This window comes from Simochromis diagramma, unplaced genomic scaffold (assembly GCF_900408965.1).
Source record: "Simochromis diagramma unplaced genomic scaffold, fSimDia1.1 OVJJ01000381.1, whole genome shotgun sequence".
In the NCBI taxonomy this organism is placed as follows: Eukaryota; Metazoa; Chordata; class Actinopteri; order Cichliformes; family Cichlidae; genus Simochromis; species Simochromis diagramma.
Window position 1 is genome coordinate 463988 of NW_024386737.1, and position 21037 is coordinate 485024.

General features: G+C 39.0%; 2 protein-coding genes and 1 non-coding gene across 5 annotated transcripts in view; 2 read left to right on the forward strand and 1 right to left on the reverse strand.

Annotated features, from left to right (window-relative positions):
* The window catches only part of LOC120717577 (voltage-dependent L-type calcium channel subunit beta-4-like), a 23812-nt gene extending 12634 nt beyond the window's left edge, over positions 1-11178 (forward strand). For 2 of the 3 annotated variants that reach the window (XM_040005721.1, XM_040005884.1), the window contains 10 exons: positions 12-139; positions 2967-3043; positions 3521-3540; positions 5282-5362; positions 6320-6378; positions 6602-6711; positions 6818-6969; positions 7881-7976; positions 8289-8474; positions 9535-11178. In XM_040005721.1, the coding sequence (XP_039861655.1) occupies positions 12-139; positions 2967-3043; positions 3521-3540; positions 5282-5362; positions 6320-6378; positions 6602-6711; positions 6818-6969; positions 7881-7976; positions 8289-8474; positions 9535-9798 (1173 nt within the window). In that variant the 3' untranslated portion in view covers positions 9799-11178. The remainder of the gene's footprint in view (positions 1-11; positions 140-2966; positions 3044-3520; positions 3541-5281; positions 5363-6319; positions 6379-6601; positions 6712-6817; positions 6970-7880; positions 7977-8288; positions 8475-9534) is intronic. The other variant, XM_040005817.1, reaches the window with a different exon arrangement.
* On the forward strand, positions 1529-1634 carry LOC120721081. Its single transcript, XR_005693111.1, has one exon. It is a non-coding gene; the product is annotated as a U6 spliceosomal RNA (small nuclear RNA).
* LOC120720697 (uncharacterized protein in ribF 3'region-like) lies at positions 9961-20969 on the reverse strand. Its single transcript, XM_040010500.1, has 8 exons — positions 19510-20969; positions 19190-19257; positions 18728-18918; positions 18419-18618; positions 18254-18272; positions 17937-18049; positions 17773-17840; positions 9961-11316 (listed from the first exon to the last, which is right to left on the reverse strand). The coding sequence occupies exons 3-6, from the start codon at positions 18905-18907 to the stop codon at positions 17939-17941; spliced, it is 510 nt and encodes a 169-aa protein (XP_039866434.1). The 5' UTR covers positions 18908-18918; positions 19190-19257; positions 19510-20969; the 3' UTR covers positions 9961-11316; positions 17773-17840; positions 17937-17938.
* Positions 20970-21037: the final 68 nt, after the last annotated feature.

The following is a 21037-nucleotide window of genomic DNA, read 5'->3' on the forward strand; positions in this document are numbered from 1 at the left end:
TGCATCTTCAGAAGTTCAACAATGACTGGTGGATCGGTCGGTTAGTGAAAGAGGGTTGCGAGATCGGCTTCATTCCCAGCCCTCTGAAGCTGGAAAACATTCGACTCCAGCAGGAGCAAAAGAGAGGACGAGTCCAAGGGTAAGTAGCACAAAACCACAGTCGTCGTCTCATTGTTTTTCTCACGTAAATCAAACCTTACTTGATCACACAAACGTTAACGTAAGCACAAAAACCTGGCGTCTAATGTGTTGAGTAACAAGAAGACAAGGATCATTTAAAGTCAACTTTGCACCAAAATTGTAGCATTTTTGATCGTGAGAAGCAAACATTATTCAGATAAACCAGAATTTGGTAGATTTTGTAGCTTGCACTGAGCACACTACTTCTACGTGTTCTACTTGCCACATTTTTTTAAAGCAAAGTATTTAAAATCTCATGAATCTAGCTAGATGACATTTTATTTAAATGCATATATTGCTAGGAATGAGAATGAGGTAGCATGGAAATAGATGCCATCAGTAATTTTAGATCATCTTTGGACAAATCATGGTTATAAACAGGTAGAATTGCCCAAACAAACAAACAAAAAAGACAAATAGTACATTTTGGTAATAATTTAATTAACCTTTCCTGTGTAAGGTTTCGTTGTTTTTCTTTGCTTGACAGTGAACTTGCTATCTTTGTGTTTAGGATTGTGTTAATGGGACACAACAAGACATTTAAGCAATTCAACTTTTATATGGAACTACTGTGGACATGTTTTCAATTTTATCAACATAACTTTTGTTCAGCTAATGAGATAATGAAATTGCTCAAGAAAATCCTGTAATTAGTTGGGGGAGTAGGAAGGGAAGGGGTGCCGTGGGAATTTTGACTTGTCTTAGCGATGGAAATGGTGATTGATTGCGATCCAAAATGCCAGTTTATATTAACAACCTGAATTGATTCCTTTATCAGCTTCACACCTTTGAATATTTTGATGCAATACTCTTGACACAGCCCCTGAGACTGCTGTTTAACCAATACAGAAGTTAAAATAAATTCATCCTATATAAAAGCATGTAACTTCTCCATAAAAGCCTTGTCATCTGTTTGACTGTGTTGGTGTCTCACTGTGTGTTTTTTTTTTTTTAATTTTTTTTATTTACTCCTTAAAGTTTCCTTTGACTCTTTCGTGACTCATGCCCATTTACTCCGTCCTCTCCACTCGTGTCGACTGTACCAGTCCAGCGGTTTCAATAGCTGTAATTAGCACACCTATCAGCCTTCGACTTTCCTTGTGTGTGTATAATGTGTCTTGAATGTTCTGTCATCCAGAGTTTGTACAATAACTCACAGGCAGTTCCCCGAGCCTTGCTGCTGAGTTTAATACTAATCCTACTCGACTGGAATGCTGAAGCTTCACTTAACAGCGTGGCTTCTGTGGCTTTTTGTCATCGAACCTCACAGACAGGGAGAGACATTCGAACCCCCGTTAAACAGGACTACTCTGTGTAACTGAAAATTAGGACCACTATGTTAGAGATTGCTTGCTTCGGCAAGCGCGTACGCTAAATTGGATACGATACAGAGAAGATTAGCATGGCCCCTGCGCAAGGATGACACGCTAATTCGTCAGTAGCAATACTTAGGCAGGCTGGGGCATTTACATAATGATCACTTGGTACAAAAGGAAACACACTGTGCCAGGAAAATATCCCCCAATCCATTACACAACCACAACGCCAAGTTCTAACCAAATGCCAAACCAGAAATCATCAGAGCAGGCAACATTTTTCAAATCTTCTATTGTCCAATTTTGATGAATCGTAGTTTCCTATTCTTACCTGACAGGAGTAGTGTCTGGTATGGTCTTTGGGTGCTATAGTCCTCCTGCTTCAAATTTTGCCATGTTGTCCATTCAGAGATGCTCTTCTGCAGACCTTGGTTGTAATGAGTGGTTGTTTAAGTTACTGTTGTTCCTTATCATTTCTGAGCAGTCTAGCCATTCTCCCCTGACCTCTGGCATTTTCACCAAGAAAGAAGATGCTTACTGGCCCTTTGAACATGAACAGTCACATTTAAAATCACACACAACAAAGAGTCTTTGAAAAGGTGTACCTAATAAAGTGTCTGCTGAGTGTATAATAGCTGAATAACAATGAGCCTCATACTCTTTTAAAAATGGACATCTGTAACAAAAAGCCAACCTAAGGTGAATTCCCAAGTTTCATGAAAATTATTTTAGTTCTAAAAGAAGATGCAACTTTCACTCAGTTTCTGTTCAAATTATTCGCTGTATATTTAAAAAAAGAAAGAAAGTAACTTGAAAAAATTCTTGAATTAATAATTGTTAATGCTGTGATTAGTTTTGCCATACTTAAGATGATGTAAATATTTGAGGAAGATGTGAAGTTTTATGGGGAAAAATTCAGCAGTGGACCTAAGTGATGACAGAAGGGGGAAATCCAACTTGGGCAACAAGCAGACACGAGAGGAGACTCAGGAGAAGTAGGTAAAAAGATATGCGAACTAAATGCACACCAGGGAGAAGGGCAACAAGAGATGAACTCAATCAGAGAGTAATAAGGGCAGGAAAAGAACAAAAGCAGGAAGTATAAACGCAGTCACATAAATTTCAAAATAAAACTGGAATTAACTATGCTAAACACAAAGAGTAAAGCCAAACAGACAATCAGGAAGACACAGGAAGGAACACAAAGAGAAAATGAAAATACTTACAGTAGAAACTATTAGAAAAATTAAAAAATATGGGAAACTGCAGAGACTTGTGTTACGGTGTTCTGATGTTTAAGGTGGTGTAGCTGACCAATATTAAATTAATTAAATGTTCATTATTATTAGTTTTAGTTTTTATTAGTCTTAGCATACTATAGATTTTTTTTTTTTTTTTAGGTTTCAGTCCTTTTCTGAATTAATACTGTGGGTTTTTTTCTGTCTTTCTTTTTCCCATTGTCTTTTCCAGTAAGTCTGGAGGGAACTCTTCTTCCAGTGTGGAGGATGAGGTTTCTGCCTCTATCCGACCACTCATATCCTCAGCAGGTGAGAACATCGGACAGGGGGAGAGGGCTTTTAATAGCCAGCTGCCAGCTTAGAGCCAAGCTTCTCGGCCACAACAACATAGAGAAAATAAGACTCTAAAACCTTCCCATGTCTCTGCGTAGAGCATAAGTTCAGAGTTGTTGGTACATTTTCCCATGATCCTCCTCTTCCTCCAGTTGAGGACTGCAGGCGCTCTGAGACTGGGGCTTACCACAGTGTGAACCCAACGACAAGACTATGACCCCCCCTCTGAACTGCACTCATGTGACTTTGTGAATATAACCTTAGGACAATAGAACTGCTTTTTTTTTCTATTTTTCATATTATAGTTATCCTTGGTAGGTTTCATTTGTTATGGCTTATAATGGAAAGTTGCATATGTGAAGCATGTTGGAGTGTTTCTGAAATATTCTGGTGACTCCTCCTGTGGCAGCAGCTACTGACATCACTGTCGCTGTCTTCTCTTTCCTCCTACAGGAAAGCAGAAACAGAAAGTGGTAAGTTGGTGACGGTAAAACACACTCATATACTATTCACTCAATTCTTGTTGTTGTGACAGGAACGGGTAGCATTTAGAGGAAGTTACAGTAACAGCGTACAATACTTCAGATCTACTGAAATATCCAACAACAAGTTATAATGATTCCTGTGACGCCATCAAAGTGCCATCACTGCGCAACATAATACATTATGATAGGTACTTTACAATAAAAAAAAAACTGTCTCTGCTGTGTGGATTAAATATGAAGCCACATGTGGTTACCTAGTCTTACTGTTGCATAAAGGAGAGGAAAATGGGGGAAAATGGTTGACCTGGCTATACTAACCCCCCCCCCCCCAAAAAAGCCAGTAACATCTTATGTCTAAGTTTATTATATTCACATTTTTCAGTTTGTAAGGGAATATGACATAGATCAGTACATATATAACAAGCATGAGAATTTATGCATCAGGCCATTTTTGCAGAAATATGTTGACTGAGTGCCAAAAAACCCAATCAAACCAAAGGCCAAGGAGTTCAAAACCAAGTAATCTAATCTAATCTAATCTAATTGAATCTAATCTAATCTTGTAAATTATATAAAAGTTGGGATCCAAAAAAACTTACCTGAAACATTTCTCATTATGAACATTGTTTACTGTCAGCTGATATACTTAGAGAGAGACAGTGCAATAGATCATTATAAATTGAATTAATATCTGAATTTTGTAGGCAACTGCATATGCTATTTGGAAATTCAACCACCCCTGAATGCTTAATGTGAATCAGTCTCATCCATTTACATAATTTTAAGTTGTGCAGTTGAACGATCTTGGTTTGATTCCAGAGAAAGTTAAGCAGTGATGTTAAAAGACTATGCCATGTCACCAAAAGTATTATTAATATTTACTTTGTCCTAAACTTCAATGTTTTTATTCACCACAAAATATACCCCAATCTGATATTGTTATTACCTTGTAATACACAGTTTTTGTTTAATAAAATGTGGCTTTTAACTGTGTGAACGATCTACACATGAAATGTGTTGGCTTACATAACTAAATGATACCAAGTGTTTGCTGTTTTGAGTTGTACTGTGTCGTGGTGGTACCTTTATTGTGAAATTGGGTTCAACTGTAGTTTTGTGAGTGTTTGGGCAAAATCTGTGTACAGTGGTCGTTTATGTAGCAAATGATAAACACCGGTGCATTAACCACATTTTGTAAACTAACATGTTAAATTAACGTTTATTTGAGGTAATGTGTTAGATTTTTTTGTAAAGTTGAGTAAAGTTGGGACAATCTAAAAGTATTCTTAATATTCTTATTTTTTTTCTTTTTGCTTCAATTGTGACAAATTAACTTACCATTTGCTACATGCCCTGACATGGCAGTAAACCAGCTTCCCATTTACTACGTGTGGTTGTGTGTTGAGCTGACTCTGCAGTCCAGAAACCCGTTTCTAGGCAGACGTTTCGCCTCGTCACTGTAATGAAAGCATAGGTATAATAATGACTGCTTAGCTTTATTTAGTGTTGCAGTGACTCATGATAGTGAACCAGCATCAGCAAAAGCAGGTCCTGCCCTTAATGCAGCCATCGTTATCACACCTGTGCTTCTCCTGCTGTGGCGGAGCCACGGCGTCTGCTATGAAAAAGGTTTATCGCAGCTGTCTGCTTTGCTTTTTCGTCAGTCTGTTGTCTCTTGTGGTTTTATTTTTGTCAGCCTGAGTGTACCGCTGCTTCTTTGTGTTAACAGACGGAGCACATCCCCCCGTATGATGTGGTTCCCTCCATGAGGCCTGTAGTTCTGGTGGGACCCTCACTCAAGGGCTACGAGGTAAGCTGCCTGCCTCTACAGCCGAATGAACAATCGGACGTTCTCACATTAAAAACAAACAAACATGAATAATCTGAATTTAATTACAAATAGGACAAGAAATGAGATGACTCCTGTACATTTTTCACTGAGTCCCCCAAAATAGCCTTCTGTTGGCACTGTTAATTATGAACGTGTCATCGCCCACGTAACATCCAGATTGCAGCCAGACTAGCAAGGAGACGAAGAGTTCAGATAAGAATATGTTGAGTAATTGGCAGATTTTTTCTTGTTGCTTCCAATACTGCTGATAATTGTGGCTTGTAGAAAAGCAGAATACTAGAACTGCTTTGAGGTACATCTGCAGTGCCAGGTATGGGACTGCGAATACTCCTCAATGATCACCAGCTTGTAGCTAGCTGTGTCCGTCATGTCCGTTTAGTGCTGTGAAGTCTAGACTGTTCTCAACTGTGAGCTGTGAGAGCCAATCAAAACCTTTCAAAGTAAAACCTAAAAGCTAGGAGTGTCTGAATGCTGACTTGTGGAAAGGTTGTTATTCAACAATGGTTTTTATGTTCTAAAGTATATTTGTACAGACAAATTATGGTCAGTTATTACAGTGGTGCAGGGTGCATGCCTTTTACCATGTTTCCTGTTTTAAAATACCAATTATAACAACAAATATCATAGGTAAATGAAAAGAAAAAACTTTATACATAAACAACAGTACATTTCATTGATTTATGCTGCATTTGGTCACATGGTAACTATCTAAGCTGATGATGTCATTTCCATATTGCTCGCTCAGATGGGGCATCCGACATCATTATGTTTTTTTAGCAGCAGTAAAGTGCCATCTGTCTTGTTGTCCTGAATTTGCCTGATGGATGGTGGCTTATTCATACTGAGGATCACAAAGCACACAAAGCCATATTCCGAGATTAAGTCCCTGACCAATTTTTCATTTTTGCTTCGCAGGTAACAGACATGATGCAGAAAGCACTATTTGACTTCCTCAAGCACAGATTTGATGGCAGGTAAAGACAAATTAAATGCACACTTCTTAGGAAGAACTATAGAACTATTTTAATTCTAACATAGTCTTTATTCACTCCCAATAAATGGTAAGTAAAATATAAAGTTACTTGCAAGAAGAAAAAAATATGGAGAGTAATTCTTATTGGTCCTTTTTCTTCTCTGTGCAGTCTTCAAAATCGAGTCAGTGCCCTGGTTAAAAAAATTATGTCTTCTTTATTACAGGATAACTATCACACGAGTCACAGCAGATATATCGCTGGCCAAAAGGTCTGTTCTTAACAACCCCAGTAAGAGGGCCATCATAGAAAGATCCAACACTCGCTCCAGTTTAGGTGAGTTTCACGTATATGTTGACTGAGCTATAGTCTGAAACTGTGAAGTTTAATTGTAAGTAGTGAGAATCATGCAAATGTCTAATGTCTGTCTTTGTCCCCTTAGCTGAAGTGCAAAGTGAGATTGAAAGGATCTTCGAGTTGGCCCGCTCCCTGCAGCTGGTGGTTCTGGATGCCGACACCATCAACCACCCTGCCCAGCTTCTCAAGACCTCCCTGGCCCCCATCATCGTCCATGTTAAAGTCTCCTCACCAAAGGTACTCGGATCATAGGCAGACCTTCAAAGAGGGAGATTTTTGTCGCACTAAGAAACATTTTTACTCTCTCTGATGGGTTTATTATCAATCAGGCCATGGGTTACAAGGTTATCAAGTCAAGGCTGGACAAAACAGGAAATTAAGCATATATGATCTTCACAGTGACTGTCCAACAGAGTCATTCAGTTGGAGACAAACATCGAGAATAAAGGTAATGGTCTCTCTGTTAGGCTCATGTTGTTTATCCACGGGTGTTACAGCTCATCACAAGCACAGTGTTACCTCAAAACTAGCATGAAGTCCTGTACTTTTAAAGCCTCTGATGAACACACGTGTGTGTGTTGGGGGGATATAAATCTGCACTTTGGCACTTTTGCATGGGAGAGTATGTCTTCTTCACCTCATCCCTCAGCACTGGGACTACAACAGTAACCACTTTGATCAACTGTCTGTCTTTAGGATTAAGTTTAATCAGACTGAGAATCTGCTGTTTACTGTTTGCACGTGTTTTACAAGACATCTTCCTAGCATGCTTTTCTACTGTTGACCAGTAAAACTGACCAGTGTAACCAGGAAGAAGCAGCAATATTAGGCGTATAGCATCACTGCATTACTGAGGTCATGAGTCCTCCAACATGTTTGGACTGTTTATTTATTTCAACCAATAATTGTTACTTGTTTTCATCACATTTTGGTCATAAACGTTCTGGCTTAATGGTGATCATAAATAAATATTTTGAGGCTAAATTTGACACAGTTTAACCCCATTGGGTATAATGTTTATTTGTAGATGTAAACATTATTAAAAATCCCAAATTCTCAGAAGAAGGTGCAGATGATATGAGCAGACAGTTCACCCAAAACTGAGATACTTTTGGTTTCTTTGTGTGCGTTTCTGCTCTTTCATCCAGGTTCTGCAGAGGCTAGTCAAGTCCAGAGGGAAGTCCCAGAGCAAACACCTGAACGTCCAGCTCGTGGCAGCAGACAAACTAGCCCAGTGTCCACCGGTAAGCCAACGTTCTCCTCCTGTGCTGGCTTGTGTGGCTCATTGTTCTCGTACTTTTACAGTTCCTGTATTTAAAAAGTTGCCCATAAACTTTGTTTCTGCACTCCCAAACAAATGCATCTTAAGGTCAAACGAGAGTCAGGGAGATTTTTATGTCTTGGAGAGCAAAAACTGGAAGCACTTGTATTTATTGAAGCCGTTGATATGATGTTTATTATCATTAGTCCTTGTGCTAATGTACATTCATAGCTGAGCCTCACATACAGTGTAAGAGTGGACATAATGTATTTCACGTGTCCTCTGCTGCTAACAGGAAATGTTTGACATCATCCTGGATGAAAACCAGCTGGAGGACGCCTGTGAGCATCTCGCCGAGTATCTCGAGGCATACTGGAAAGCGACCCACACCTCGATGGCGACGCCCCTGAACCCCCTGCTGGGACGCAACCTGGGCCCCACCACACTCACGCCCTACCCCACCAGCATCTCTGGACTGCAGGTACACATCCACCTGTGCCAAAATGATTTTCTTTGACCTTGATGGGTGTGGTTCAGATAATAAAAGTAAAAAGAGTAAACCCAGCCTATTGCAAATCATTTTTATTCATTCTCCTCTTCATTCATGTTATTTAAAAAGAGTTATACCTTCCGAATTTGTAGCATTTGTTTTTTGAAATAAATTGTTGTGTCTAGTCACAACAGTTGGAGTTGTGGCATTTTGTTCTCTGGGAAATAACAGTTTGTCCATTAAATCTACACCAGAGTGTTGGCACTGTAGCATCCTGCATAATCCAGCTGCTTTATTATCAGCTTAAAGAAAGATCCCTGATTTAATGTGTCAACAAAGAAACCATTGATGCTTCCCTCTGATAACCTTGCAGATATGGAGTGAGCTGTTCTTAGTGTGTCTTCAGTGAAGAACCATGAAATGTTAAATATTTTCAGTGGTGCCAGAGCCTAAATCTCTGTCACGCTCAAAAAAAAATACAGAAGACTCTGCGTCAATGCAAAAGTCATGTACACATTTAATCCATGTATGTTGACTCAGTGTGGACAGTAAGGGACAAGGATAAGCATGTTTATCAAAATGCAAAACTTGCAAAAGTATTTTTACATTATACTTACTGTCATTGTCGCTGTGATCTTTCTTCTTCTCCCTGCGTCATCAGCAACTCAGCACAGTCCCACATATCAGAGAAAGTTAAACCTACACAAGTGTGTCGTTACATTAATACATTTGGTCAAACTGTTTTGCTTTGCCATGTGTTTGCATGTTATTACTGTCATCTGTTTGCCTAACCGCGCAAATCCGACAGTGCATGTTTGATTCGACCTAAATTCTATCTCTGGCTCCTCCTCTTTTTGAACAGATTTTCACAATGTCCATGCTAAGCAAGTCATAATCCTATTTGCTGCAGGCAGTGAAATCTACACCCACTGATAACTCCCCATTGGAAATTGAAAGCAAACACGTGTGCATTTGTGTGGATACTGTGTTATTAGGTCTCTTCCTTTCCTCCTGAGCCTTATCTATGTCCTTGGTATGTTCGTGTGATTAGCAGAGCCAAAGAATGCGACAGAGCAACCACACAGGAGACCACTCGACCCCAAATGAACGTCGCAACCTGATGACATCAGATGAAAACTACCACAACGAGCGGGCACATAAGGGACGCAACCGCATGTCCTCTGGCTCCCAGCATAGCCGAGAGCAGCAGGACGCCTACCAGGACTACCAGGATCCCTATCAGGATGCGTACAAGCCACATCGCAATCGCAGTTCACCGGGCAGCTATAGCCATGACTCCCGGCACCGGCTCTGAAAACACTCCTCTCGCCACAGTGGCCCACACGGCCCAAAATTCCACCCAAAATAAACGCTGCAATAGAGCCAAGATGGTCCCAAATTGTACCTTTTTTTTCCCCCCCCTTTCTTTTTGATCTACTTGGCTATTTTTCCTCTTTCAAAGTAAAAAAGAATCACATTCAGGTATTTTCTTTTTAATCAAGCTGTCAGGGCAAACCCCCATCAGTCAACAGTGTGAGTAGTGAGGAGGTTCAGGCCAACATTAACAAAACTTGTAAAATTTCTTTAAGTTTCTGGGACCTTTTTGGGATTTTACTAACATAATGCTCAGCAGATGTGCAACACAGTGCTTGTTGCCGGTGTCAACAGTCTAATTATGGATAGTAGTCAGATGGTGATGATGTACTGTATGGGCTTCTGAGTGCCTGAAGCGTCACACCAGGTCAGATGGAAGCCCTCTGCACACAAACTGCTGAAAGGCTGCTGCCCCCTATCCTGGGCCATGTATAAATCCTCTCTTCATTTAGCTTATTGCATGCTTGTAGTTGATCAACCTCCGCATCCACTTCACTGATATTTTACTCTGGATTCTCCCATGATGAGGTGTAGATATGGAGGTCCAATTTTCACCTCGTTGTGGATGGGCGCTCGGTGGTGGGTTTGTGGGTTGGTTATGCAGATGATATCTGGCTGCTAGTTTTGAAAACTGGTGCTTCACATTCCCAAACTATTTTGCTATTTGAAAGTCACTTTGAGCAAGGCCAGCTTTTGTGTAGCATAGCTTCAGGATTTTATTTGGGTGAAGACCCTGACCGTCATAAGCAGAACAGACTCTGATGGTGCTGGGATCAGACCTCTGTTACACTGTAGAGGAAGGCAATACTGCTGCTGTTCTAAACAGCTAGCACTTAGAGAGTTAGACAAGGCAATAGCCGAGACTGTGTGATATTGTAGTGGATTACAATAGCAAAATTCTACTTGAGATGCAGTTGATACTGTTGAAATATGGACTGGCATTAAAACCAATGCAGGAGGAGCCTCTTTAGCTGGCTGGGATGTTCTTTCTTGACATTTTCGCCCCTGCCAGCGTCTTGTTTTTCTTCTGTTTGTTTGCTTGTTTGACGTGAAGTTCCATCTGCTGCTGAAGCTACAAATTATTTTGCATTTGTTAGCAGTAAAATCACAGTTACGTAGAGGTAAAACACACATATTGATGTCGGTTAGCATTAAGTCAAGTCACTGGTTAAACTCTGTCAAAGTTCCTTTTGTTGGCTTTAAGGGGTTGAAATGATATAAATGTTACACGGCAGGATTGGTTGCACCATGTTCGTTCCCTGTGTAGCTGGCATGTTTTCCTGACTGCAGAGCATGTTCCCTCCAAAGGTAAAAAAAAAAAGCCCACTGTAATCAAGTTGGTGTTTGTACAAGTATGAGGCACGTTTCTCCAAAAATAGAAAAAAAAGAAAAGAAAATGTCCCAAACTGCAGACGAATGATATCTCTGGATCCTTGAGGGTAATCGCTCATTCAGTACACTGAAACGACACAAGCAAATATTTTGATAATTTAGAAAATGTTAAAGTGGCCTGCATGGTATAAAAGTGAAGCCATCTCACTGATAAGTTTCTGTTAGACCAGAAATATGTTATATATTAGAAAGTGCACTGAAACAACCGACACAGGCTGAACCCTCACAAAAAAGGGCAGTTTGCCCACATGGTGCTTTGTATGGAGCATGAGAGCTGCTGTGTTTGCTAATGATGATCTTAAGTTTTGTTAACAGAATTTGCTGTACATATCTCATTCTTTTAAGAGATAGTATTATCTTGTGATTCTGACTTAATCATCTTACTATTTCCAGATAATAAATGGTACCATTGGACCAACTTTAAGGTTTTCTATTAAAACAAAGTACTTTAAAAGGTATATTAGGTAACATTCAAGTGTCCTATTATAGTTTATGCAAATAAGAGAAAGTCATGAGGATAAAGTAAGGAATCACGTTGCGTGTTATCAGAAGATAATAAGATGAGTAAGTCGTCATGTTGACAAGAAAAACTGCTGGAACATTCTTTATTATCTTGGAAATTTGTGCTCTTTCGATAAAAGCTATTGTAAATTTGACAGTTTTTTGGCTTCCATATTTCTCCAGGACCAAAAACACAAAGAACAACCTAAATGCCTGTTTTTGCAGTGTACCTCACAACTTCCTGTATGTGATATGATACATACAGGAAGTGAGTGACACGGCTACATCACAAGGATTCAAATGTTTTCTTTCACTGTATGGAGGACCAAACGCGCCATGTAATTAAATACTAAATTTAAACCATGTTTACTGAGAAATGAATTAAAGCATTAAATATAAAGTATTTATTCCCCCAAGAAAATCAATCAATCAATCAATAACACTGAAAAACTGAGTAATAACAATCTACTGTAATAACACAGTGCAGTTACTTTTAACTAGTTTGCTTTAAAAATCTATTAATTTTTTTAATAAGCTTAGTTTGGTCCCAATCATGGCAAAATCTGAGCTTGGCACACCTGGAGAAATGTGATTTTTAGGAAAATTACCATATGTACAGTAAGAATTAGAATGTGTGTCAAAAGAGTTTTCTTTGGCATGTTAAACAAATACATCTATTCTAAATGTTAGTTCCCTTATGACAAAAACGATGTACAGTACTGACTGCTGCAGCACCAAATTAGATTGGTGCCTTATAAATAGCAAATTACTATTATTGTTTTGTCCGAGATCTATACAGAGTGTTCTCATAAACGTTTAATAGGAAGTGGGAGCTGTTTTTAGGCAGATTTTTATTATATTACTTTTTTTTTTTTTTAGTTAACCATGTTCAATTACGAATAAGTACAATTTGTTCACAAGATTTTTCAAATTTGATTCTGGTATGGTGTTCTTATAAATGACATCAGATGGTGATGTAGCTACAGCACAAATAAGGATAAGCATGCTGCAGCCACTAGGTGGCAGCATGAGCAGGCCTAATAAAGTCTGTGTTGAAGCTGTAAAAGAAAATTAGCACTGAAAATCTTTGGTTGCTTGTGAGATGCAGAGTTGTCCAACATAGGACATTAGCTTTACTAAATCTTGATGATATGCACTTCAGCCGGTCAGGAGGAACTTCTTCAAACTGTAGCATCTTTATTCTTTATTTGAATATTCAAAATCTAGACATGAACCACGACCCATACAAGAGATATTTAACAGTCCCCAACAGTTCTACAGCCTGAAACAGTTTTGAGCTGTTGGGAGGCTTGATTAGATCATTTGGGGTTTTTTTTTTTTTTTTTTAGAAAAGGAGGCTGACGTGATATAATTTGACTTTCCCTGATTTTAAGCAGCTCTTATAAATGGATTTAAATGTAAAAGAAGGTGCAGTGGATCACTTTGCATAGATCTGGATAAAAGTGCAGAAATAAATAATTTATGAAACAAATTGAATAGCACAAATGAGTAAGCAAAAACTACAGTGGTTATTGAGCAGCTGTTCCTACAATGTGAATCTGGGATAAAGGCACAGATTGTTTGTTTGCCTTGGTTTCCTGGTTATTTCCATGTTATCTAAATGGGAAAAGAGTGCATAAAACTACTGTTTACAAGCAGCTTATCTGTCTCATTGTGCCCCATAGCATAAAATCCATTGGTTGATTGAACAGCGAGACATTTACCATTCAAAATCAAACCAACCAATGCTGAGCTGGGCTGCTTGAGACAATCAGAAGGGATTTCCTGACCAGCGTCCCACCATTGCTCTCTTTATGAAGAGAAATGTAAGAATGAAATAATGCCACTTTCACTCACAGACCTCCAGACCTGCTTTTCTTTGTTCCTTCTGACTTTATGTGTCAGCAAAAGTTTCTCTGCAAGCAAAATTCATCTTTGATTGATTTTTTTTTTCTCTGACTAAATCTCCAGGTGACCACAAAACACAGGACGTGTAGAGAAGATTTTCTTTGGTATAATATAAAACACAAAAAAGAGCGAGGAAGTAAAAGAATAAACATTTATTCCAGTAGAAAAATAATACATGAATATTTGCTGTCAATTATTTTTATAAGAGATAAATGTACATAATGTCTTTGAGATGCGATTTGCTGTATACATGTGCTGAAATAAGACGAAGTCAACCCGTGTGGGACAACAGCAAGGTCCAGTATACAAAGTTTCAGTAATGTGCAATACAAGACGGCATGCTGTTTTAAAATGAGGAACTTCATGTACTGTACTATGCAACCGCAAACTGTGTACATCGCTTCATGCTGTGGCTTCTCCAAACACCCTTTTCCAAGCAGCTTCATCTGGACTTTTAGCGGATTTTTGTGTTTCTCTCTGTTTTTTTTTCTGTGGAAGAAGAAAATCTAAGCGGCTAATGCGGTATTGCATGCATAATAAACCACTCTAATTTATAAAAAGGAGTTCAAGAAAAATACATGGAACTGGAGGTGACTGTGTTTCAGCCAGAGCTTCAAGTGACTTAAAAATATTTCTTTTTCAAAATAAAAGAGTCGTTCTAAAGTCGTGTGCTTTAAATTCTTTAAGCAATGTTTCACACAAAAGATTAAAAAAAAACAAAAACCCAAACATTATTTGTCATCCTGTTAGAAGTAGCAATCAGAAAATGAGTACACTGTACACGCCCTAATTTCCTTTGGGATTAATAAAGTATTCTGATTCTGATTCTGTAGTGCTGAAGGGATGGATGTGGTCAGCAACAGTACCCAGGTAGGTTGCAGCATTCAAATGAAGCTCAGTTGGTATCAAGGAGCCCAAAGTGTTGAAATTGTTTCACACCATTATACCAACAACAGTATGATACATTTTAGTCCATAGGTGTCAAACTCTGGCCCGCGGGCCATACCAAATTACTATTAGAGCTGGCCTACTGGTATTATACAGCTAATATATATATTGTTTAGTATTAAGCTTTGCTTGTTCCATATTCAGTTTTCCAGCAAAACTTATTTGAGTCCATAAGAAAAGATTCATTCTTAAATCTGGAGGAAGATTTTTTTTTTCCAATAAATATTAACGTTAGCCCGCGACTTTGTTCCAGTTTTGAATTTTGGCCCACTGTGTATTTGAGTTTGACACCCCTGTTTTAGTCCATATTCGTAGTTGATCCACACTTTCATGTCGTTTACACCTAAATCTGACCCTACTATCTGAATATCACTGCAAACATCAGGACCAGTCAACATTTTTCCACTTTACTGTTTTTGTGTGTGAATAGGTGAATGAGCCATGTTGTATAAATTGCTACGAGTGCTCAAGTACAGTAGAAAACCCCCCAGTCCATTTACCTGAGCTGGATTGACTAGGTAATCTCTCATGAAAAAACTGAAAAACTGCAGATGAATTAAACTACATGTGAAAAGGTAATAGCACTTAAAAAAAACCCCACAACCTTACAGGTATTGAAATTTTACAAAACATAGTTTTCGCAAATGTTAAGTAAATAGTTACAATGCTAATATTTTACCGCTATGTCTGTTTCACATTTTCATCACCTAATTATAACATCTAATCTTGCCTCTGGTATTTTATAAAGAGAGAAAATTAATAGAGAGTAGTGTTGAGTTTGGCTTACTGAGTTTATTCAGCCTCTACGGAAAATTAATCTCACACCATGATGTGTAGTTATACTACACTGAACAAAAATATAAATGCAACACTTTTGTTTTTGCTCCCATTTTTCATGAGCTGAAACATTTTCTACATACACAAAGGACCCATCAAATATTGTTCACAAATCTGTCTTAATCTGTGTTAGTGAGAACTTCTTGTTTGCCATGAACATCTATGCCACCTCACAGGTGTGGCTTGTCAAGGTACTGATTAGACAGCATGAATATGGCACAGGTGTATGGGGTGCCGTTTGTAAAGTGAAACATGCTGAAATTAATGGCAACATTTTTCCACATCTAGCTCAAAACCTTACAAAAACATGTTTTTCAAGTCATTTTTTACAATATTTAGTAAAATGTTTGTAACTTTTCAAATTTAACCACAATTTTACATGTTAAATCTAAATGTTAAATCTAAATAATATATTTAAATCTAAATCTAAATGTTAAATCTAAATGTTAAATGTTAAATCTAAATGTTAAATGTTAAATCTAAATGTTAAATCTAAATAATATATTTAAATCTAAATCTAAATGTTAAATCTAAATGTTAAATGTTAAATCTAAATGTTAAATGTTAAATCTAAATGTTACAGGAAACTAAATATTTAGCTAACATGCAAATTAATTGTACAGATCAACGGAAATGCCAAAATGAAAGCTTTACGAAAACCTCCGGTGCAAAAGTGTGCTGGTAGTAGTCAGATTGTGTCTGCTCTCCCCAGATGGTCACTTCTCACCGCCATGAGCGGCTTCACTTCTTGCCTACCAGCCCTTGCAGGTTTTGTAAAGCTTTCATTTTGGTATTTCCGTTGATCCGTATAATTAATTTGCATGTTAGCTAAACATTTAGTTTCCTGTAACATTTAGATTTAACATTTAGATTTAACATTTAACAGTTAGGTTTAACATTTAACATTTAGATTTAATATTTTACATTTAGATTTAAATATAATATTTAGGTTTAACATTTACATTTAGATTTAAATATAATATTTAGATTTAACATTTACATTTAGATTTCAATTTAATATTTAGATTTAGCATTTAGATTTAACATTTAGATTTAACATTTAAAATTGTGTTTTAAATATGAAAAGTAACAAATATTTTACCCCATGCTGTAAAAAAATGAATCGAAAAAAACAAACATGTTTTTGCAAAGTTTTGAGCTAAATGTGGAAAAATGTTGCCGTTAATTTCAGCATGTTTCACTTTACAAATGGCGCCCCATACAGGTGTGCCTTAGATCAGCGGTCCCCAACCCAGCGGTCCGTGAGTCGTTTGGTACCGGGCCGCGAGAGTTGAGGCTCAGGTGTGAAATGTATGGTTTTCAGGGTTTTTATCGGTTTTCAGCGTTATTTTGTTATCGTTTTTATCGTTAACTCGGTTTTCCTGGGTCTTTTCACGTGTGTTATGAATAAATTTTCTTTTTTTCGGTACCGGTACTAGTTTTATTTTGTTGTATTTATCCGCGACACCTTAAAGGCCGGTCCGTGAAAATAATGTATGTGGCATAAACCGGTCCGTGGCGCAAAAAAGGTTGGAGACCGCTGCCTTAGACTGCCCACAATAAAAGGCCACTCTGAAATATGCAGTTTGATCACACAGCACAATGCTGCAGATGTCGCAAAACCAGTCAGTATCTGGTGTGACCACCATTTGCCTCACAAGGTGCAACACATCTAATGGAGATGTGTTGCACCTTGTGAGGTAAATGGTGTGCAATGGGCATAGAGTTGATCAGGTTGTTGATTGTGTGCTGTGGAACGTAGGTCCACTCCTCTTCAATACTTGTGCAAAGTTGCTGAATATTGGGAGGAACTGGAACACACTGTCATATACGCCGAGCGTCCCAAACATGCTCAATGGGTGACATGTCTGGTGAGTATGCTGGCCATGCAAGTATGGGATGTTTTCAGCTTCCAAGGAATTGTGTGCATATTCTTGCAATATGGGGCCATGCATTATCATGCTGTAACGTGAGGTTATGGTCATGGATAAATGGCACAACGATGGTCTCAAGGATCTCGACACGGTATCTCTGTGCATTCAAAATGCCAACAATAAAATGCACTCATGTTCATTGTCCATAACCCCACCACCACCATGGGCCACTATTTTCCATGGCTGTATAAGAACAAGCATCTAGCCATGCAGTCTGCCTGTGCAACATTCTGCTTACCCAGTCAGAAATACTGTCATTGCATCCATTCAAATATTATTTTAAATGTCATTTCTGTCAGTGTCAAACCTTTAAAACAGTATAATTGTTGATTGTAACAGAACTTAAGCATACAGGAAGTATGCTTAAGTTCTGTTCAGTTTGTTTCTCTCCTCACCCATGACAGGCTGTTCCTGCAGGTGAACTCCCAGGTGGAGATGTAGATTGGGCAGGTGTTACCTCTGGCTGCACACAAACATTTTACAGTTCTTGTTATTATTAAAATAGATACATAAACACATAAATCACTGAAAAGATACAACAGAGTAAATAAAAGCCTACATTCAGTGTTTCCCCCCCATGATGTAGAGTGCCTTAAGCTTTTTTGGCAAGGAAGGGTCCAACTGCACTGCGACAGCCAGGTTAGTGAGGGGGGCAGTGGCTACGAGGATCACCTGAAGGCAGAAGACAGAGTTGTGTTGATAACTGGTGTGCTCTTGTTATTTATGACATAATTATAACATTATAACATATGCATCTTCTTTTTTTAAATAAAAATGTGTTGAGACACTTTTTCAGTCGGAGAAATTTGTGCTTTACTAAGATGAAAGTTTATATAGAATTTTTCGTGTGCATATGTAAAGAGGAAGCAAATGTACCATCAATGAAGGCAGCTCACTATTGGTCAGGTGATGTGATTTCATGTGTTAGAGTTCAATTAATTTGAACGCCACATCACCATTACACCATTTTAAGAAAATGGAAACGTCAAGGCACCTCTATTGATACAATGTTGTCACTGAACCAAGCCACAAAACATTTACAGAATATGAGTCTGATAGATGCATTTAGATAATAAAACCATTCCACTTCCCCAGACAGGTTTGACAAAGCCATCTAACAGCAGATCCAAGCCTGGAGCATCTGGATCCGGGACATCCCCCAGCCCGTCTTTCCCGTGGTAATCACCCGCATGCTGTTTGCGGGCCAGCAGAGGCTTTGAGCAGCCACGATACACTGGAATCTGTATTGTAGGTTGCATTTAATAGCAGGTCATCCAGCATGCAGCCATGCAGTCAGATCTGTCACCATATCCATGTATAAGGCTCTCCCACACTCTGCTCAAAACTTACATCCAGCCTATTGCAGACTTTCAGGACACGCAGCGTTTTCTTGAGGACGTTCTCCAGGGGTGTGTTGCCATGGCAGCAGGTGATCCCCAAAATCTCCACATCAGGGTTGGCGAGGGCCACCATGATGGCCATAGCGTCATCCACCCCAGTGTCCACATCAATGATGAGTTTCTTCTTCATCCTGTGTTTTTCTTTTCACATTGTCATAAGCTTTTACTTGTAGAACAACCTTATGTTTATAGTAATTCCAAAATATGAACATGAAATACCAATGAAAGACTCCTTCAACGGGTTTTACGGCCAAGGCACGAGAATATACTTTAGATCCCTTTTACACCTTTGCCTTTAGGCTAGTTTTCAGTGTTATAATGTATGCACTATTCAGTGTTCAGAATTGCATTCTAATGTTACTCTAAGTTTCACAGTATAGTGAGATTCTAAGATGAAATGTATAATGCTCACCTGGTGAATGGATTCTGACAGATGTTTACAGCTTACTGATATGAGCCACTGCAGCTGAATGCTGTGATCTGAAGAGTGGATAGAATTACTTAGAGAGAGGCTGCATTAGCTTTTGGCTAACTCTGCCCAGTGGGAGGTGGGAATTCCTTCATAACCTCTGCGGTGTAGAGCACTTAAATTGTAATTCCGCCTCTCATGAGAAGGAAGAAAAAACTTGAAGATCATAATTGATGTATCTGTGCTTGCCAAGTATTTGGGAAGCCAATTACTCTCACTTTATAGAAACTTGTGTCTTGACTCTAGAATAATGTTTAACTCACCGACTGTAAGATACTCAGGTCCTGTGGCTGCAAAATAAGCGAAGGTCATTACCCCTCTATCACCATTCTTGACATGAGTTATTTGTGCTGATATGTTTGGATTGTTTTTTATTTGACTCTGTGCATAATGGCCAAACGTCTCCAATCTGGTTTCATCTGTGCAAAGCACATTGTTCAAGAAGAAACGTAAGCTATGCTGCCATGCTCTTTTTAGAGAAAAGTTTTTTTTCTCGTAATCCTTCTATAAAAGACATAATTGTTTGGTTGTTTTCTAATTATACTGTCATGAAGTTTAACATTCAACATACTAACTGAGGCCTGTAGAATCTGAGATGTAGCTCCTGGCGCTTAACAGTGTTTCTGAGGATTGCACAGTTTGACCAAAATCTTTTACATCTTGTGAGACAGGTTTGGGCTTGGTGACGCTAGCCCTGACCCGAGCCTAATTCACAGCATTCAGGAGGTCTATGGAGTTAAGAGCAACAATGTTAGCAGCAGCTAACATCTGCTTCTGGCACTCCTCTTTTAGTGATATTATGGAGTTCTGCTGGGCCAGTCACATCTTATTGAAGGTTTAAGAAGGTTAAGGTGATATATTTGGGTGGCTCCTCCCCTGTCCGACCGTACCACTTCATAGTCTACGTCCCTCACTCGCCCTGTGACCATGAAGGGTTCTTGCCACTTTGCAAGTAACTTTGCGCTGAAAAAAAGTTAGCAATACAAGCATCTTCCGGTGAAAATTGCCTATGAATAGCACCTCTGTTGTGCTGCTGTCATTCCTGGGCCTGGAGCAAATTCTCTCTTGATTACCTCCCCAACATGTGCAGCTTTGCTCTCAGGCCCAGAACCTATTGAATCTAATTATTAGGTGGGCTCAGACCTTCCTCCCAGTTTTCTTTATTCAAGTCCAACAAGCCTCGTGGCTTCCTGTTGAACAACAACTCAAAGTGAGAAAATTCCGTGGAGGCATGGGGCACCTCCTACACTGCAAACAACAGAGGGTCTAACCAGAGATCCCAATTGCGTTCATCCTCATGAGTGGAGGACTGGACTTTAAAGTCTTATTCAGCCGCTCCACCAATCCATCAATCTCAAGGTGGTAGATGCTGGTCTGAACAGATTAATGCCCAGTAATTTGTATAGCTCTTTCAGTGTGTGAGACATGAATAAAGTTCCCCGGTCAGTCAGTATATCTTTCAGGATGCCGATGTGGGAGATGACCTGAAAAGTGCCTGCGCCGCACTCTTTGCAGAAATGGTGCGCAGCAGCACTGCCTCTGGATATCCGCATAATATGCCGCATAATCGACTAGAACAAATACAAAGTGATATCCTTGTGCACTTTGATAAAATGGCCCAATAAGGTCCATGTCAGTGAACTCAAACGGGACCTCCATTAACAGCAATAGGCATAAAGGCACTTTTGGAATGGCTGGCTGGTTCAACAGCTGACACCACAGAGACATAAGCCCACATGCTTGGCCATGAAAACTGGACCATTATTCACCGTGGGGTTATAGTGAGCGACC

Excerpts from the sequence above, each read along its gene's own strand:
- LOC120720697 (XM_040010500.1), bottom strand. The coding sequence starts at position 18,907 with ATGAAGAAGAAACTCATCATTGATGTGGACACTGGGGTGGATGACGCT. Across the intron at positions 18,619-18,727 it reads AAGTCTGCAATAGGCTGGAT|ATTCCAGTGTATCGTGGCTG; the intron begins GTAAGTTTTGAG and ends CCTACAATACAG.